General features: G+C 39.6%; 1 protein-coding gene across 7 annotated transcripts in view; it reads right to left on the reverse strand.

Annotated features, from left to right (window-relative positions):
• Positions 1-19,753, reverse strand: part of ppp1r12a (protein phosphatase 1, regulatory subunit 12A) — a 145,955-nt gene that overhangs the window by 34,030 nt on the left and 92,172 nt on the right. For 6 of the 7 annotated variants that reach the window (XM_052030621.1, XM_052030625.1, XM_052030624.1 and 3 more), the window contains 5 exons: positions 19,346-19,483; positions 17,213-17,329; positions 6,527-6,617; positions 3,177-3,368; positions 1,369-1,531 (listed from right to left, as the gene is read on the reverse strand). In XM_052030621.1, the coding sequence (XP_051886581.1) occupies positions 1,369-1,531; positions 3,177-3,368; positions 6,527-6,617; positions 17,213-17,329; positions 19,346-19,483 (701 nt within the window). The remainder of the gene's footprint in view (positions 1-1,368; positions 1,532-3,176; positions 3,369-6,526; positions 6,618-17,212; positions 17,330-19,345; positions 19,484-19,753) is intronic. The other variant, XM_052030622.1, reaches the window with a different exon arrangement.

A 19,753-nucleotide genomic window follows, 5' to 3' on the forward strand; every position in this document is an offset into this window, starting at 1 on the left:
TAATTTTAAAGGTGATTGGAGGAAGATAAGGGGGATGTCAGGGGTAAGTTGTTTTTTTTTTACACAGGAGAGTGGTGGGTGCGTGGAACGCACTGCCGGCAGAGGTTGTGGGGCAGAAACATTAGGGACATTTAAGAGACTCTTAGATAGACACATGAATGATAGAGAAATGGAGAGCTATGTGGGAGGATAAAATGTCAGCATAACATTGTGGGCCAAAGGGCCTGTACTGTGCTGTAATGTTCTATGTATGCCCTATAGTCCTATTGGCTAAAAGCAGCTTTTCTTTGTCCCCTTATCTTAACATGCCAGAACCTTGTCCAGCTATCCAATCTTCCCTCTCTTTCTTTTGCTCCAAGGAAAAGCAGCCAGCATCTCCAACCCTGTAGCTAAAATTCCTCATGTCTGGAAATATTCTGCAAAGTCTTCTCTATATCTGCTCAAGGACCTCTGCCTTAGGTGTAACGACCAGACCAAGCACAACACCCAAGTTGTAGCTTAATGAGAGCTTTATAAAGATTTAGAAGTTTACTGCATTTATTCTCAAAAACTCAGTTCATGAAGCCCATGAACTTGCGTGTTTCACTAACTAGTCTCACAATGACCTGCCTCTTTAAAGGCAAATACATTTGAACCTTCAAGCCCCTGTTTCTATACTTGAGAAATGCACCATTGTCTACATTCCCACTATCTGTACTGACAAAATACATCACTTGTTTTGAATTTCATCTGCAACTTGTTTGCCCTTTCTGCTATTCTATCTTATGTCAACTGGCATCATCCTCACAATCTGTCACACGAACTCAAGTTGGCTATCATCTGTAAATTCAGAAATTTTCTCGTATTTCCAAAATATTTAAACATATGGAGAAAAAAAAAGCAGTGGTCCTAGCCCTGACTCTTAGGGAAACCACTGCCTTCAATCCTTCAAAATGAAAAGCAACCATGTCTCACTATATTCTGTCCTTGAGTCAATTATTTTTTTAAATCCAGGCTGACACCAACCTTCCTACTCCGAGGCAAAGGAGAGGACAAAATTAATTTTATTACTTTTCCTGAGTGCAATTTGTTATTAATATAAGCACTTGGAAGTTAATCTTCTTAAATTAAACAACAGACATTTTAAATTTACTTCAATTCTAAGAGTTTAAATGCTGTAAATGTCTCCTGTTAAATCTGTCATGCATACAGTTTTTACATGTCTCTGACAAGGCACCACCTGCAGTTTTGGCTTCTGTCAAAGTTTCAGGGTCACCAAGGGAGTAGGAATTCTGTTTTTGATGCAGTCTTAAGTGGAACAACTGCATGGTCACAGATTCACACTTTGTTCTTACCAACAGACAATGCATAAAAGAATTGCACAATTACCTTTATCCGTTTCCCCGGAACTTCGGGAGTAAGTTGAATAAGCAGACGTAATGCCTATCAGACTATTGGGTCGACTTAGTTGGGAGGAGAAGTACGAACTATTTAGGGCAGAGACTGTGGCAGTTGTGGACGATGTGCTGCTTGGTCTGACGCGTTGATTAGGCTTCAGGGAAAAAAATTGAAAATTTAAAAATGAGAAAGATATTAGTGTTTAAATGGCAGTACATCAGGTTAAAATTAATTTTAAAAGATTTTCCTTTCCTGAATATTTCTGATACATTACCCACCTAGAAAGGATCCTTTTTATTTGCCAAATGATCAGATACAGTAACCATCCAGCTTCACCTTTTACCCCCCCAAGAAAACCATACGATTAGTACAGATTGCAGGTGGATGCTGTTCAAGGTCATCTGTCTTACAACCAACCCTTAGAATCAGGGGTATCATGACTGTACAGAGTCAAAATTGAAAGCAACTACAGATGCTCTGCAACCTGGTGGTAATGAAGAGCAATAATTGGATTGTAGGTGTCGTGGAGAGGATGTTTCTAGTGGTGGGAGAGTCTAGGACCAGAGGGCACAGCCTCATAATAAAAGGATAGCCTCTTATAACAGAGAATGAGGAGGAATTTTGGTGGATCTGTTGCCATAGATGGCTGTGGAGGCCAAGTTATTGGGTATATTTAAGGTTGATAGGTTCCTGATTAGTAAGGGCATCAAAGGTTATGGGGAAAAGGCAGGAGAATGGGGTTGAGAGGGAAAAATAAATCAGCCATGATCGAATGGCAGCGCAGACTCAAATGGGTCCAATGGCCTAATTCTGCTCCTATATCTCATGGTGTCAAAATGAAAACTACAGAGGTCCGCATCAACGGGAAAGACTGAACTGATAATGGCCCATGTCAGAAAACCACTGATCAATTATATCGCTTCAAAATTTTGGGAGACAGATTTAAGCTATCTTTGTGGAGAAATCAAGGCTGCAGTGCACAATGTTACACTTGGACTCTCTCTGCCTGGGGAGATGCTAATCAGTCAGGCATTGTTGTGGCCTCCGCAGTTTAGGGTGAGGCTGCCGAGCATTCCCCAAAAGCATTCATAAGTAGTTCAAGCCAACAATGTCCAATCTGTGGAGTCTTCTCAGTTATTTTGAATGCAGGCATGGCATTGTCAGGGGTGACAAATATGCTGCATGGCAGCAATCCAAATGTGGATACACACTTGTGCATACAAATATCAGCTGTGACACAGGCATTGCAACACTGAAGTGCCTCTGCTTCAAGGCATTCTTTAACAGAGTAATTAGACAAAACGTGATGGGTCAACAAGAGCCAAAATGAGCACTAAGGTCCAGGTCCAATATTGGCCATTAGTTTTCATTCATGAGACTGTGCTTCAACTGCATCCCCTCCTTGATGGTGGTTTTCGTCAGTACTCACGTAAAAATTCAGAGGATAAAACCTGATTAGGTGACTGGAACGCCAATTAGAAACAGAATACATTGACAGTAATGAAGGAAACTATTTAACATCTTCAAAAAGAGAACCACATCATTTCAGCCTAGATTTAAATTGGCACAATAGTTCTACCCACCTCCGCTCTCCCCCCTCTGAATTTACACAGGGCTGGACGAGACTGTGCCAGACCAATCTACAAAAATCTAAGTAAAGCATAATTGTCACAGAAACTGCAGAAAGCATTTATAATGAAAGTTTATTTAGCATACATAATTAATGAAAAACTATTGCTTTAAAATATTATACTGTGTTACTGAAGAATTCATATAATTTTCTTATTAAGACCAAATACCTCTTCAGTGTTTCTGTTAAACCGTTGCTTCTCATCATCTCGAGCTTCTGATTGATTTTTGTCCTCTTGTTTTTCTCGGTCTTGCTTTTCTTTCTCCTCCTTTTCCTTCTCCTCTTGTTCTCGAGTTCGACGGTCAACACGACTCCTCCCGATTGTTTTCTCAGCTTCTTGCAGGTCTGTTAGTGTTACGCCCTGCAAGACAGTTTTGCTCAATGCTCAGTCTGAGAACACTGCTTGCCTGAACCTAATACAGAGATCTAAATCCTAGAGTGAGTCCTTTCATTTATCTTTGTAAACCCTCAGATGGAACAGTGTGCCTTACTGAGTGTGCAGAAAACATTTACTGGACACGCAGAAGGAACTCCAATTGTGTACGGTCAGGATTTCCCTCCTTGGAGGGAAAAAGGTTAAGGTGAGATTTAATGCATATTTAAAATCACAAGTGCTTTTGTAAAGAGTACATAGAGAAATCTGTTCAATAGATTTGAAGTCAGTAAACAGAAAAGGCAGGTTTAACTATGTAAAAGAATTGGGGGTTGGGAACTTTTTTCTTTCACGACTTTCACACTTCCTCGGTTTGACAATGTTGTGAAATGCAATGCTTGAAAGAATAGTGAAAGGAGACAATGGTAACTTCTCAAAGTGGATCTCCAGTTAAGCACAAAAAGAGGACAAACAGAATATTAATTACTGAACTCTTTCAAAGTATTAAACTACACAATGGCCTTCTTGTGCTGTTATGATTCCCTAAACCCTTGGAAAACATACATCAAGGATCAGAGAATATAGTTGAAGCAAAATACAAGATGATGCTTAAAAGAAGTGGGCAAAAACTAAGGTGTTCTTAAAAATCTGATGCTTAACAGCAAAGTACTATTATTGTACAACAGAAATTCAAGCATTGTGCACGAACACCAAGATCCCCGACATTTTCTGGGAAGTGTCTTGACATGCGGCTCAATTAATGAAAACGAGGATTTAAACTGAGTGGGTTCCCTCCTTGATTAATTAATAAATAGAAAGCTTGTTATAAAAGCTGATCTAATAATCACTGTGCTTATCTCTGCCTGTTGTGGGGTACTATTTAATGTTCAGGGCTTGAATTAAGGAAGTGTGCTGACCAGTGCACTTCAAGCAAACTGTCCAGTCGAGAACACATTTTCTGTTGAGTGCATAACATCACTGTAGGCACTCGTCCTCTTTTGTGATGCAGATCTCATTTCATTCACATGCCTATTACTGGCACAATGACAAAAGCTCCTCTGGACCTCCGGGTGGTGGGGGGGGGGGGGGGTGGAGGAGAATATTGATGCAGTACATGAGCATTACTTTTTTTTAATTAAGACTGGATAAAATCCTGCATCTTGTCTGAACAGCAATATTATAAATTTCACCTAGTAAAAGCAGGCTCGTGTATCAAGTATTGAGGGCTTAGTTACAGGCTTGTAACATGAATGGCAGTATCACAGACTGATAAAGCAATAAGAAAATTTAAGTGGGAGCTGGTGTACAAAGGCCAAAGTGACATCATACATCAAAACCTTAAATCAGTTTGTAGTATTAGATTCACAGTATAGACAGAGGCTTTGGAGGGGATACAACACAGAATCAATTGAATGCAGCTTGGTATGAAGTGTAACACGATATCCAGGGGTGGAATGCCAGTTGGTGTGAAACAAGTCCCAAGCATGATTCAGGATAATGTGATAGGTTTATAAGTAGCATACTTTTCAGAGGGATTGAGGTGGCTTGAGGGCATGGCGAGTTGGAGTTAAAGCAAGGCCATTGAAAGGGAAAGGTTCAGGAGAGCATGAGGAACAAAGTTTCACAGAGTACATGGGCTTTAGAATTTACTTTGAGAGTCTACATCAAAAGATTAAATTGAATTGGTGAGATGAAGGAAATGCAGAGAAGAAAATGCTTGCGAATCAATGACAGAAAATGCTATAAACACTCAGCAGGTATGGCAGCAATTAGGTAGAGATGAAAGGGGAATGTTTCCTGATCAGAGGTGATAACAAACATAATTACAAGCTTGAGTAGGCCATTCAGCCCTTCGAGCCTGCTCTGTCAGCCATCAAGACCTTGTCTGATCTTCTAACTCAGTTTGATTTCCTGCACCAAACCCATGTTGCTCCTTCCCTTAACATCTAAAAACATAGTTCTGTTTTGACTGAACGGAATGATTGAACCTCCACAGCCTTCCAGGATAAAAAATTTGAAGACATTTTTCCTCATCTCAGTCCATAATGGCCATCCCTTATTCTGAGAGTGTCCTCTGGTTTGAGATGTCAGCCAGGAGAAACATCCTCCCTGTCAAGCCCTTAAAGAAGTTTCAATGAGATCTCATTCTTCTGAAGTCGAGAGAATACAGGCATAACCTACTCAATCTTTCCTCATATGGCAATCCCACCATCCCAGGAACCAGTCCAGTGACACTTTGCTGCACTCATTCTTCTTTGTAGCTCAAAACTGTACACAATAACCTAGAAACAAACTCCCCAAGGACCTCATTAACTGCAAAAACTCTTTAATCCTGTACTCAAATCCTCTTGCAAATAAAGCCAACATATCATTTGCCCTTCTGACTGCTTGCAGCATGCACCTCTATGGTAGTTTGAGGTGTACAAAGACACCCACGTTTCTGAAGATCAACATTTCCCCATCTGTTATCATTCAAATATGATTCTACTCCGTTTTTGTGATCCTGTGTTTTTCATGTTTTTTCCACATGGTATGCCATAAGCCATGTTCTCACCCATGCATTTAGCATATCTCTGTTTGAAGCCTCCACACCTTCCTCATTACTTCAATCCTTGCCTGGTTTTGCATCACAGAAAAAAACTTGCTCCCACCCACCAGAACAATGCCATAGACTGAATAGTTTGAGCCTAGGCACCAAACCCTGCAGTACCCAACTAGTCACAGCCTGCCAACTTGACAAAGATCCATTTACTTTTTGTTAACCAATCCTCCATCCAAGCTAATACATTATCTCCAATTCCATTCCATCTGACCTTGTCCCACACTGGAAATTGAAGAACCTTAATGAAATCCACCTGAAAACCTAAATACACCACATCCCCTTTATCTATTCGTCTCATCCTCAAAGGACTCCCACAAACAAGTCAAACGTGATTTCCCATTCGTAGATCCAGAATGACTCTGCTCTATCCTTTTCTTCTTTACTAAATGTTCTATAATTACATCCTTGATTATACCTACAGGTCAATGATGAGAAGTCACTGGCCTGAAATGATATCTTTCACTTTCTTCACAGATGCTGCTTTAAATATTTCCAGCATTTCCTTTTATAGGAAACTTAATTGCAAATCAAGACTCAAACTTGCCTGTGTTGACCTTCTTGACTGCCTTGCTTGCCTCGACCTGGCTTTTCTCTGCGATTCAGATTCTTCATCCCGGACAGGAGTTAAATACGACCTAAAGCATGGAATGTTAATGGAGTCAAGGAAATGACACATATCTTGTGATTCAAGTACATTTAAGGGAAAGCAAAATCTGCTGAAATATTTTCTGTTATATCGAAAATGCCTCTCATTAAATATGATGGCTGTTGAAAATATAGGCCACTACTTGCTCATAAATCCCAAGCCTTTCAAAATAATTTCTTCTGTTACTGCTTCCAAAATAAATAGGTGAATACAATTCTGTCACAGATATGACTCAGCCTAATGTGTGCCAATTGCAAAGTGTGGAGTTTAAGCATTAATTTCACTCCTTACAAAAGAAATTAATTTCATTTTGATTTGAACATATTCAGACTATGGACATTCTTGCTTTGCATGCAAACAGAATTACAATAGAAAATTCAGAGGCAGGCATAATATTTACAATTAATCATTTAAGCTCAAGCTTATAATAAGACCAGACTATTCATTGTGGAAGAAGCCTTCACTGGCTGTCTTTTGTATTACACATACTGCTAGCATGCTTAAAATCATTCACTGGGCACCAAATGCTAATAGACAGTGCAGGACATTTACAGTACTAAGTCAAATTCATACAAATAACCTTTAGAGGAAATGCCTTCAGTGTTTCGCATGCAGTATAATAGATAACAGGGACAAAAAGATTTGCAGAGTATGCCAGAACACTGCACAAAATCAAAAGATAACCAATTTGGAGCCAGTCCATATTCTGGCCTTTCACAACTATTTTTTTTATCCACACAACAGCTAAAGCAAAGCAATTAAATACACAATAATGAACTACAACTCTGATACAACTAAAACAATGAAGTCCTCAACTAAGGACTCACCCATTATGAATCCAACACAATTTTAAAATATGCAATAGCCCTACTGATAAATTGAGTCATTTGCCGACAGTCAAACAGCTGTACAGGGCCTTCCCAGGTTACAAACACCCGACTTATGGAAACCCCAAACATACAAACAAACTGTTGTTCATTTCACTTGCAAACAGTTTGAGTTATGAACAGCTCTCAGGAACAGAACCCTGGCATAACCTGGGGACTGCCTGGAGAGACACCGTTGAACTGAAGTACCAAATCAAAATGAAACCAAATCCTCATGTGATTCCCCATCAACCCGAGCACAAAAAGGCCACCACTCCAGTGCACAAGTGAGGGACTGCTGTGACACTGGAGGTGTCATCTTTTGGAGAGTTTGTTAAATCAAGCCTGCATTATCTTTAGTTCTCAAGGCTCTGGTGTCCTGACCAACGTGTGCCCAATCAGTCTAATAAAATTATCCAGTCATAAGCACATCAGTGTTTGTAGGAACATGCTGCATGTTTCCTTCTCATGACTATGTTTCACAATACTACGTCAACTGTTAAGCATTTGGCATTCTTAAAAGTACTATGGTAATCTATGGTACTCCTTGGAATACATTAAGGAACCCTTATAAAACTGAAGTTAGAGGGGATCCTGAAGGAAATTCTCAGAAGACTTCAATGAGACCTAGCACAAAAATACAGTTGTGGTAGTTGGAGGCCAATGTCAAAATTCAGGTATGAGTGCAGTGTGTCTGTCAAACTACCTTTTCCAAGTCAAGAAGTGGAGCTGTTTGCTGTCAACTGCTCGATTTGGCTGCATTCATAATTCCTCAATCGATGAAGCTGCCACACCTACAAGGCAACATTGAAGCTTTGGCTGCTAAGTGGCAATTAACATTTCTGCCAATGCAAATGGCAGATGATTACTGCCTTGAACACTTTCCTTTGGCATTCAGCCATATGATTAGTGTCAAATTACAGTGTCAAATTCCCTTGGGAGGATGCTGACTATTGATTGGAACCAATTTAACCAGTCATAAGTGGGTCAGGTTTGTTACTGCTCCAAGAGTATTTGGATTCCTATAAAACTTATTTCCATTCAAGCCCACCAAACTTTACTGAGGTTACGACCAAACTGCCTCTTGAAGTATTATCTTAAGATACTTCTATTGGAGATTATTAAAATTGCAAATTAAAATAAAAACTTTTTCTTAATCCCTCATCTCTCTGAAACCCTTTTTCATTATTTTGCCTTCAGTATATGGAATTAAGTTCAGTCACTCACAAATTGTTCCATTCATTCACAGGGTGTCATCATTTATTGAAGTTTGGGGTACACAAATCAAGGGTTTGAAATTGCATTTAGGCCAGAGAGGGCAGGGACAGCACATTTCCTTCCCTGGTAGGCAATGAACCAGATGAGTTTTTGCAACAATCCGGTGCAGGCGATGACTGCATTACAGGGGGAGGGGGACTGCCTTCCTAGAAAATGGTCAGTATCACCATTTTCCGTAACGCAAAGCCACGTCAACTCTGCGTGCAGCACGGAATGCCAGTTGAGAAGAAATAAGCGGCATTTATTTATTTGTTTCACACATAAATTTTGCAAAAAGCGAATTTATATTTCGTGTCATAGATTTTTTGGTACTGGTTTGTGAATTCTGCAAGGGTGGATATGTGTTATCCGAACTGACATAACACGAGGTGGGCCGTCTGTAGTTGGTAGACGAGCTTCATTTTCCCACATTTTAATACTTCCCCAAACAGCTACAGTGGGATTTGAACTGACTTCTGGCCAGTAGTCCAGTAACTTTACTATGCACCCGAACCCAAGATTTCCTTTAATTCCTCATTTAACCTTTATGCAACACAATCTATTCTTTTAATCTGCTTGTTTGAGGAGATACACTGTTGGTTATTCTGACAGCACTGCAAGCTGTGCTAAAATACCTCCCTACTTATGATGTTGCCGTACGTAAGCCGACAAAAAGTTTTAGGGGAACTTCAAACAGCAGCAATAGTTCTAGCGATAAAAGCACTGCTGTAAAATCTAAAACACAGTGAGCCACAATTAGTCCCTGTATCCAAATTAAACGTTTATCAAATTTAGTCCCTATATCCAAATTAAACGTTTATCAAACAAGTGTCAAGCAGACCTCTGAACCAAATAATTACGTATAGACAAAATTAACATTCAACTCATGCTTGGACTTGTTGATTGCCTGTGTTCATTTTTAATAACATAAGGAGCCAGTTTCCCACACTCTCCTTAAACTTGCCCAGTGCTTATATATTTGCTCCCTTGCCTTCCATTTATCCCAAATGACAGCAGGAAATGGAATCAGATGAAGGAGTTTCAGTTCACTCACTGACATTCAAAATTCAACCACAGCGTCAGAGTTGTACAGCATAGGTATAGGCCTTTGACCCAATGCATCTATGCTGACCATCATGCCTATATACCTGTCATAATCCCACTTGCCTTCATTAATTCCACATCCCTCTGTGCTCTGTTCTTCACTGTTCCTGCCTCCATCACCTCCTCCAGCAGCTCATTCCAGATACCAACTACTTTGTGTGAAATATTTACCGCTCAGATCCCCTTTAAACCTCCTCTCTCTCACCTTAAACCTATACCTTCAAGCTTTAGACACTCCTACCATGGGAAACAGACACTGGTTACCTACCCTAAGCTTCTCATAATTTTATAAACCTCTCTCATTTCACCTGTCAGCCTCCTCTGCTCCATGGAAAACAGTCCCAGCCTATCCAACCTCTTTTTATAACTCAAGCCCTCTGATCCAGGCAGCGTTCTTGTGAATCTTTTCTGTACCCTCACGAGCTTAATCACTTCATTCCTGTAATGTGGCGAACAGAACTGCGTACAATACTCCGATACATCATGTTTTCTCTGAAGTAACCATCACATGGTCTCAGAGAACAAAGTCTTGTCCTGTTTCACATCTTCAACTTTGAACATACCTCATGTCTCCACTGTTAACATCTACACCTCTTAAAGTTGTTTCTCAGTGTTATTCGTGGTATGATACGAGTACTGACTAAACTTTCTCTATTTCACCATCACATCCGATTCTAACAATGGTATTTCCCCAGCACCATTATTAATTACAGTAAAACTCCAATCATCTGGCACCCTCAGGATTTTGAGAGTTCCAGATTAGCAGATTTTTTTTGGACTGCAAGATGTTATTCATTAACACCCTCAAATACTTTTCATTTCACTGTTTATGTTACACAGGAGATAATAAATTTTCAGAAGAACTGGGCCAACTGAAAGGGAGTATGGGAAACTGGTTCCTTATGTTATTAAAATGAACACAGGCAATCAAGCCCACGTGTATTTAAGGAAATGGAGCCCCGGTGGGCGTACAGAACGTGTGGGGAACAGTGTTTGGTGAGCCCAGCGCTGAAGCATCGGGATTTCCAAACAAATGGATTCAGGATGATTGGAGTTTTAACATAATAGTTAAAAACAGAACTGCTAATTTATCACAACAGAAGCCAAACTATTAAATTCAGACTTTACTTCAACTTCCCATCTTCAATGATTGCTTACTGCTGGGTCGTCCCAATACTTTGTCACAGAGTCATACAGCACGGAAACAGGTTGAGCACCCATTTACTCTAGCATTCCTCTCAACTCTCCTCAGATTCCACCGCTCACCTACACTCAATGAGTAATTGACAGCTGCCAATTAACCTGCCAACCCACACATCTATGGTAAATGAGAGCACCCAGAGGAAACCCATGAGGTCACAGGAAGAACGTGCAAACTTCATGCAGACAGCACCAGGGGTCAGGATTGAACCTGGGTCACTGGAGCTCTGAAGCAGCAGTTCTATTAGTCAATCCTACACCATCTTCTCAAAGAAAAAAACTTCTTGAGCCAGCTACAACTGTACTGGGTTACATTCACTGTACTTTGAGGCAAAAACAGTTGTGACTAGTTAAAGAAGTGAATTTTGTGGTTGAGGCTGCTTAAGGAGAAAACCAGCAGAAAGCAATCACCGAAGGCAGAAAGTTGAAGCTAATGTGGGAACCTAATAGCTTGGTTTCTATTTTCATTTGTTCGAAGTTCTATTTTATAAACAAGACAGTACAAAAGTAGAAGCAACTACTCAAGATGAACGAATGAATATTCACAATCATTGAAGGGACAATGTGCATCAGGTTTGTAATCTGAGCTGCAATATTCAGAGACCAGGATCAATCCTATTTGAAAATGTGATTAGTTTTATGCTCTTCCCCACAGGCCTGTAGTAAGGATGATGATTAATATTACTGGTTCATATTTTAATAGAACATAGAACAGTACAGCACAATACAGGCTCTTCTGCCCACCGTTGTGCCGACCTTTAAACCACGCCTAAAACTATCTAACACCGTCCTCCCACATATCCCTCTATTTTAAATTCCTCCATATGCTTATCTAGTAATGTCTTGAATTTGACCAATGTACCTGCCTCCACCACCGCCCCAGGCAGTTCATTCCATGCCCCAACCACTCTCTGGGTAAAAAAACCTACCACTGATATCTCCTTTGAACTTCCCACCCATTACTTTAAAGCCATGCCCTCTTGTATTGAGCACTGATGCCCTGGGAAAGAGGCGCTGGCTGTCCACTCTATCGATTCCTCTTAATATTTTGTACACCTCTATCATGTCTCCTCTCATCCTCCTTCTCTCCAAAGAGTAAAGCCCCAGCTCCCTTAGTCTCCTCATAATCCATACTCTCTAAACCAGGCAGCACCCTGGTAAATCTCCTCTGCACCCTTTCCAACGCTTCCACATCCTTCCTATAATGAGGCAACCAGAACTGGACACAGTACTCCAAGTGTGGTCTAACCAGAGTTTTACTTTCCTCACTAATACAGCTCCACTTTAAGCAGCAAGATGATCTTAATATTTTTATCCACTCCAATTCAAATTACAGCTTATGAATCTAGGTTTGAAAAATCTACTTTGAGCTCATCTAGTAGTTCCAGTGTAGACTTGCTCGTAACACATACTTGTCATTATTTAGAATTACAGCTTGCAACAAGGGTGAAATGCAGCTCAAAGCTCCCTGGTGTCTAACTGCTGCTCTATCCTCACCTTGAGTGCAATTCAAGCTGGAACAGAATTGCATGGATAAAAGCAGCTGTGGAGTTTTATTAGAAGGCAGAGTTGGCACTCTGCTTAAATAGGACATTGGCATCAATATTTTTTAATGGGATATTCCTCATCACTTCAAACTGCTTCCACAGACAACTTCCTGGACAACATCAGCCCATGACAACTTCCACATCATCTTGAACCAGGGAAACAACAGTAAAATATCAGCACTCCAATAGTAATGAGGCTGAGACAAACAGTTTCAACACTTCAGGGAACTCAAACCTGCATCTTTATGCCATAAATGGTCAGTGAAGCATAGTACACTGCAGAAACAGTGAGCATAATGCTCATTTAATTCACGAGTCCAGTCATTTCCTTTCCCTACTACAACATTTTCATGAAATGTCATGCTGGGTGCTTGAAAACCAATCTGCAAATTGAAGATGCTTGACATGAAAACAAAAAACATGCAGCTTGAAGTGGCATCTGAATCTAAGTGCCCAATTCAATCATTTGTCACGGATACATGATAATGTTGAAATAGGTGCTAATTTAGAGCTTGTGTCATTTATATGGGAGTCTAAACTTTTAATTACGTAAACTGTGTAAATTCAAACAATGCTTCAAGCTGGCCATGATAAAAGGACGGTTAATGAACAAGAAGCCTTTATCATACCCATTGCTTTCCTTCACAATTACTTGATTAATTCAACATGTTAATTTCTGGTTACATTCTAACAAAACCTAGTTCATTAAAGTCACAAGCAAGTGTTCAGTCACAAAAACATGCAGTTTTCAGCTCACCTAATCTTGATAGGAACCAAAAGGCTGATGAGAGAAAGTTATAGTTTTGTTGAAAATTCAGAACATAATTATAGTTTAATGTTCAAATGCAGTCTAGATTTGTAAAAGAATGAAAGGAAGAAAGAATATTCAAGAAATGAAAAGGAGGAATTAACAAAGACAAGGAATACACGGGAGGAGGAAAGTAATGAGATGGGATTTAAAAAAGGATGAATTGGATGAAATTCAGAGAAAGGAAAGTAAAAAGCTAGGATAAAAAGAGAGTTCAATTGGTAAAAGCACTGAAGTAGGTTCTGCTCACTTCTCAACTAGGAAACAAACTATAAGTAGTGTCAGCTAATTTTCATGCCATTCATTTATACCTCAGACAATAAACTTGAACTTAACACAGGACAGTTTAACACGTGACAAACCAACCCATTTCTCCCTTCATCCAAAGCTCAAATACAATAATCATTTAGAATAAATTTCCATTGAAATCTTTAAACAGCTATTTTCTCCAGATCTAGCTACTTCCAAGATTAAGTAACAGAATTCACCCTGATACTTAGGTGGAGCAATCTAATCATCAGACCTTGATTGCTCACCACTATGACCACTCTGATCACTTTGCACTAAAATGAATTTTTTTTGTTCAAATTGTTTATTGTTCTTGTAAAAATTGTGTATATGTTTATGTCTTTCTTGTGAATGCTGCTTATCTGATGCTCTGTGCCTGTGATGCTGCTGCAAGTTTTTCATTGTACCTGTACATACAAGTACTTGTGCCTATGACAATAAACTCAACTTTGACTTTTCAACCAGGTATTTGCATTTGAGATTTTCTCTGTACATTGTTACTGGTTAGGATACAACTTTATTCCCCCCCACAAAGTGTACTACCTGTACATCTCTGCAATCTGCCTGTCACTTCACTGACAACTCTGCTCACCTGTATACATCTTCCTGTATTAGTCTTAGTTTCACAAACCCCTTGATATGCTATCGGCAACTTGAGCATCATTCAACATGTAATAATATCAAAACCGTGAAACCAGAAAACAACCCCTGCACGGACCTCTGATGCGCACACTCTCAAAATGTGCATCCAACTGTTTCCCTTTAGGTTTTATTTGTTTACTTTGGGCAATGCTAAAAATAACATATCGAAAAGTAACAAAAATAGTAAGATTATCCCGTCGACTGAAGAGCAAGTCATGTTTCCTATGTCTGGAGAAACACTGGACATTATTTCAATTGTAATAATGTACATTTTGCCAAGGCACCTTCTTTTCTTTCACAGAGCAGATTTCACTCATTTATTGCCTGTCCTTGAGCCACATTATTGACTACTGTAGTCCATGTGGCTCCCATGTGATGAAGGGTTGAAGGGTTGGAGAGTTGCACAGCACGGAAACAGGCCCTTCGGGACCAAGATTCCCATCTGGGCTAGCCCCATCTGCCCGCATTAAATATCCTGTTTCTGGATACCGACGCAAAAACTGAAGGTTTGGTGATTAGAGCTTCAAAGCAGGATGGCATGACCTAGCGGGGTACTTGCAGATGGAGCTGCTCCCTTATACCTGCCATCCTCCTTCCAGGAGATATCATGGATTTGGGAGGTGCTGTTAAAGTATTTTTTCAAGTTAATAATCACAGAAGGATGCAGCATGGAACAAAGCCTGTGGTCCCATGGAACAAAGTCAGTCCACACCAGTTCTTTGCAGGAACAATCCAAGTATATTATTCCCAGCCATCTCCCAAAGCCTCCCAAATTCCTCCCACTCTCTCTACCATCAAGGGAATATATCCGATTTGCTTTTGAATGCTATAACTGAATCCATCTGACTACTACCACCCGACACTGCATTCCATTTTCTAAACACTGTATGGCTAAAGTTTTTTCTCATGCCATTTTTGGTTTTGTTGCCACTCATCTTCATTCTACATCCTCCGGTTCCTTCAGTGGGAAAATTTCTGACCACTTCATGTACATGGACCACTTTATTTTAAATACTATTATCAGGTCCCATTTCAACCAGGTTCGAAGGAAAGAAGCCTCAGCCTCTCCAGTATATCCACATTGTTAAAGTCTCTCATTGAGTACAAGAGGACATAGCTTTAGGATGAAAGGGGAAAGGTTTAGGGGGAATTTCTTTAGTCAGAGAGCGGTGGGAGTGTGGAACGGGCTGCCATCTGACGTGGTAAATGTGGGCTCACTCTTAAGTTTTAAAAATAAATTGGATAGATACATGGACGGGAGAGGTCTGGAGGGTTATAGACAGGGTGCAGGTCAATGGGACTAGCTGAATAAAGTTTCAGCACAGACTAGAGGGGCCAAATGGACTGTTTTCTGTACTGTAACGTTCTATGGTTCTATGGAGTATTCCACAATGCTCCTGACTTCCTTTGTGGAATTGGAAAGGAACTTGCTCAGCAAAAGAACATGCAGCCTGACACTGTAGCTGCAATATTTGTGGGGCTGATCGACAGGGGTGGAACCTGTGATGACAAGGCCATTTGAATGTCATAAGGATGGAATTAGATTCTCCCATTAAGAATGTTCACGGCATGGTACTTAAGGGACAAGTACATCTGCATCACACATCAGCCCATGCCTGAATGGCATCCAAGTCTTGCTACGAGCAGGTTAAGCAGCATGAAGGGATGAACGTTTTGCAATCAGCAACAAACAGCTGATTTCTGACCTTACAAAGGAATAAAGAATATTGGTGAAGCAGCCAGTTGGATCTGGGTGACTGTTCTTAGAAAAGCTTGCAGCAATATCCTTGATTGCTCTCAAATAAAACTCAACCGTCTTCATTTGAGCGAGACAGGACTCCATCCAGTGGAAGTTTTGTGTTTCCCACTGACTTAAATTTTAGCTTGTGACAATTGTCTACAAACTATTTGTTGTTACTTACTATTATGATGCAATTTTAATGATAAACCCAAGGTAATTAAAATAATTTAACCCATCGCTAACCAGCTACGTGAATCCACACTCAACCTTGATGCAAAGAATAACAAAATTCAAAATCGTGGCTAACCCTGTATCTCATTCACTTCTGCGAATCATTCCAACCTCATCTTGTTCATATAGCTTTATCATTCCTAACTCTCCGACATCAATTTATGGGTTTCAAATCTTTTGCTCACATTTGGATCATGGTTATAATGAGGGCTCAAGTGAAGAAATCTGAGCAGAGCCAAACCTGCCCTTGTCTGACATGATGTCATGAGACTCAAGTCAAGAATCAACCTTGAGAAATCCTAGGGTAACTGTCTCCTGACTATTTCGCTGGCTTGCCACTTCTAGTAGGACATTCCACCAGTTGAACTATACCACAAGAGAAGACAAGACATGGGTCATCAGCTGATCATATTATAGAAGATTCAGGCTACATATTGGGGCATCAATGAATGGACAATTCTTCTTCTATCGATCACAATTACATAGATAACTGTCCTCTTAAGGAAAAACTAATTCTAATTTAGATATTTTCAGACAGGAGTCATTCAGGTTCTCTAGGTTGCACTCTACTCAAATTATTAATAATGTTTTACATCTTTCTGAAGATTATCTTGAAAGACAGTTTAACAATGACAAAGCCAAGAAAATTAGCATCATTTAACCCATTGCGCACCAGCTACATGAAGTGGCTCCTCCACCTTCAATGGTAAATGGGAGGACTGTGTAAAGAAATGGGAGTAAAATCCAAACCAAATTGAATATTCAGGAAAGATGGCACCTTACTGGAAATTAAGTGCAATCTGTATCTCTCCAAAATTCAATTCATTTTGCATTAAGTTATTCTGAATTTTGCAGCCAACTCCCCACAGCCACATCAATGTAACCTGGAAGACTACACACCTGCGTCTCTCTCTGACCTCCGTTGTTGAGGAGACAGTGCCAGTTGTAGCAACCGCTGAAGGAACATTTTCTTTGTCTTTCTCAGTATTGTCCCCCGTCGAGAAACGATTTGAGGTGCTACAGCACATCAAGCAGCAAGACAAACAAGAAAATAAGCAAAGCTCAACTAACATGAAATCAAATCAACAAAAAACTTGGAAAAATAAGCTCTGTATGACTTAAGGATTGGTTTTAATTTCTACAAAGAAATTTAATGGATTTGCATGAATTGTTCTCATTTCTCCTGTTAAACCAAAAAGAGCTTGTTCTAGAAATCAGTTGACTGGGTTCTTGGTACCATCTTTAAGAGCAATTTGTTTTCCCTTGGAAGAATAAAATTTACTCTAGTGATGGAGCAAGTTCATCACACTTTAGGTATATACTATTTACTGTAGGGGAAAAAAAAACAGGCAGGAAGAGATTTTACTAAAACTAGAGAAATAACAAACCAGTGCCTGAAAACAGATTGGATCCAATAGTGATGGTAGTGATTGATGTTCCCATTTACAGTACAGACTTTGAAATTGTTTTTTTAAATATATACACAGCTGAACCTGTTGCATTTATTTTCAGCATTTAATCACAGTGCTTTCTTAAAAGTATTTGCAAGTGTGTACTTGGAATATCATAAGCTTATTGGCAATGGACTGAAATACAATTTAACCACAAAGTTATATGAAATAGTATATGAATAAGCTTATAATATGGCATCTCTGAAGGGATCAAATTGTTCTCATCAAGACCACCCTCGCACTTTTTCTTTTCTAATGATTGATTCTACTCTTTGGAAAGTTAATGATATTCATGAAGGGCAATACAAATTACAAGTAACATCACATCCCAAAAAATCAATAATGTTTTATACCTATGATGGGACACAGATGCTAACCATGCAAATATTCTCAATGCAACACACAAAAAGCTGGAGGAACTCAGCTGGTCAGGCAGCATCTATGGAGAAAGATGGACAGACAACGTTTCAGATCAAGACCCTTCATCAGGACCGGTCTCAACCCGAAATGGTGACTGTTCATTTCCCTCCATCGATGCTGCCTGACCTGCTGAGCTCCTCCGGCTTTTTGTGTGTTGCTCCAGATTCCAATGTCTGAATAACTTGTACAAGAACATTTTCTGCCAAGCCAAAAGGGCTTCAGTGCTCACTTATCTGGAAGGGCTGGGAGCTTGGAAGGGCTTTTTTGACAGCTGAGAATAGGACTCTCATTGCATTATCCACAACATTCCCATTCTCTAACATCTTACCCAGACTCTTCCAAGGTTGGGTTAGGAGGACATACATACAATAATCACTGATTTACTTGTGATACATAGATCATACCAAAGTTGGGTTGAGAGGACATACCAGCATTATTGTATGTCCTCCCAACCCAACTTTGGTATGACCTATGTATCACAAGTAAATCAGTAATCTCCTTTACTTGTGATACATAGGTCATACCAGTGACTCAGTGAAGTAACGAGTCACAGAAACTTCTTCTTCTTCTTCCAAATGGGCTGCCTGCTCCAAAACTGAGGCCAACACTACATAAACTATACTCTCACTGCTGAGATGCAAGGTCTCTCACATTTTCACCCCAAATTTTTTTATTTCCAATTGTCCTAGCAAGTAACCAGTTGATGCACAAATCTATGTATTTAGCTTAAAGTATAAATATTGATCTTGAAGCAGTAGGGAGAGTTTAAGTATCAGACCATGGATAGGTGGACTTAGTTTTGAGAAGATTTAGATAGGTCTTGGTCAATAACTGCTGGAGCCAAATAAGATAACCGGTGATGTTATTACAACTAGGATTTCAATGGTTTTACGGGTTAAACAAGAAATTCTTCTGAAGAGTCAATAAAAGCAAAAAGGACATTAGAAGTAACCGCTTCACACCATGAGAGTGAATTAGGATGTGGGAAGGTAAAAATAGTTTTGAAATGACTCTCCTGATATGTAGCTAGAATTGGTATTATCCTTCAAACAATTCCTGCAAATGCAAACCAAATATCCTTAATTCACACAAAGAAACACATAACAAAGACAAAGCGAGTTAAAAGCTTAACAGACAAAAATCTGCCATTTATTCATATTACCTGCCCGATGAAGTGGAGGCAGCTATCCTGGGAATGGATTGCAGGCTGTTTGATGAGGTAACAGTTGCTACGGTGTTGGTTGAAATGGCACTTTGAACAGTACTGATTTGATCCTCTTTTCTTCTACCAAAAGAACTACTAATGGGAAAACAAAAATAGGGGAGAAAAGCTCAGCGGTCCTGCATTAAAATCCAAGTTCTAAACAATGTTTTCTCTAAAAGGTGTTCCATGGTCAATTTCTGAGCAGTATTTGGTTTTACATTGCAAAGAGACTTAAAAACTTTACAAGTTCCACATTTTAGAATTAGCTATTTCAAATTATATCAACACAGGAAACTTAGCAGCAGTTTACTCATCAACAGCAACCTTGAAATAAGATATTTTTCTTCACGGAGTTTATATGGTTAG

This window comes from Pristis pectinata, chromosome 15, assembly GCF_009764475.1.
Source record: "Pristis pectinata isolate sPriPec2 chromosome 15, sPriPec2.1.pri, whole genome shotgun sequence".
Lineage (NCBI taxonomy): Eukaryota > Metazoa > Chordata > Chondrichthyes > Rhinopristiformes > Pristidae > Pristis > Pristis pectinata.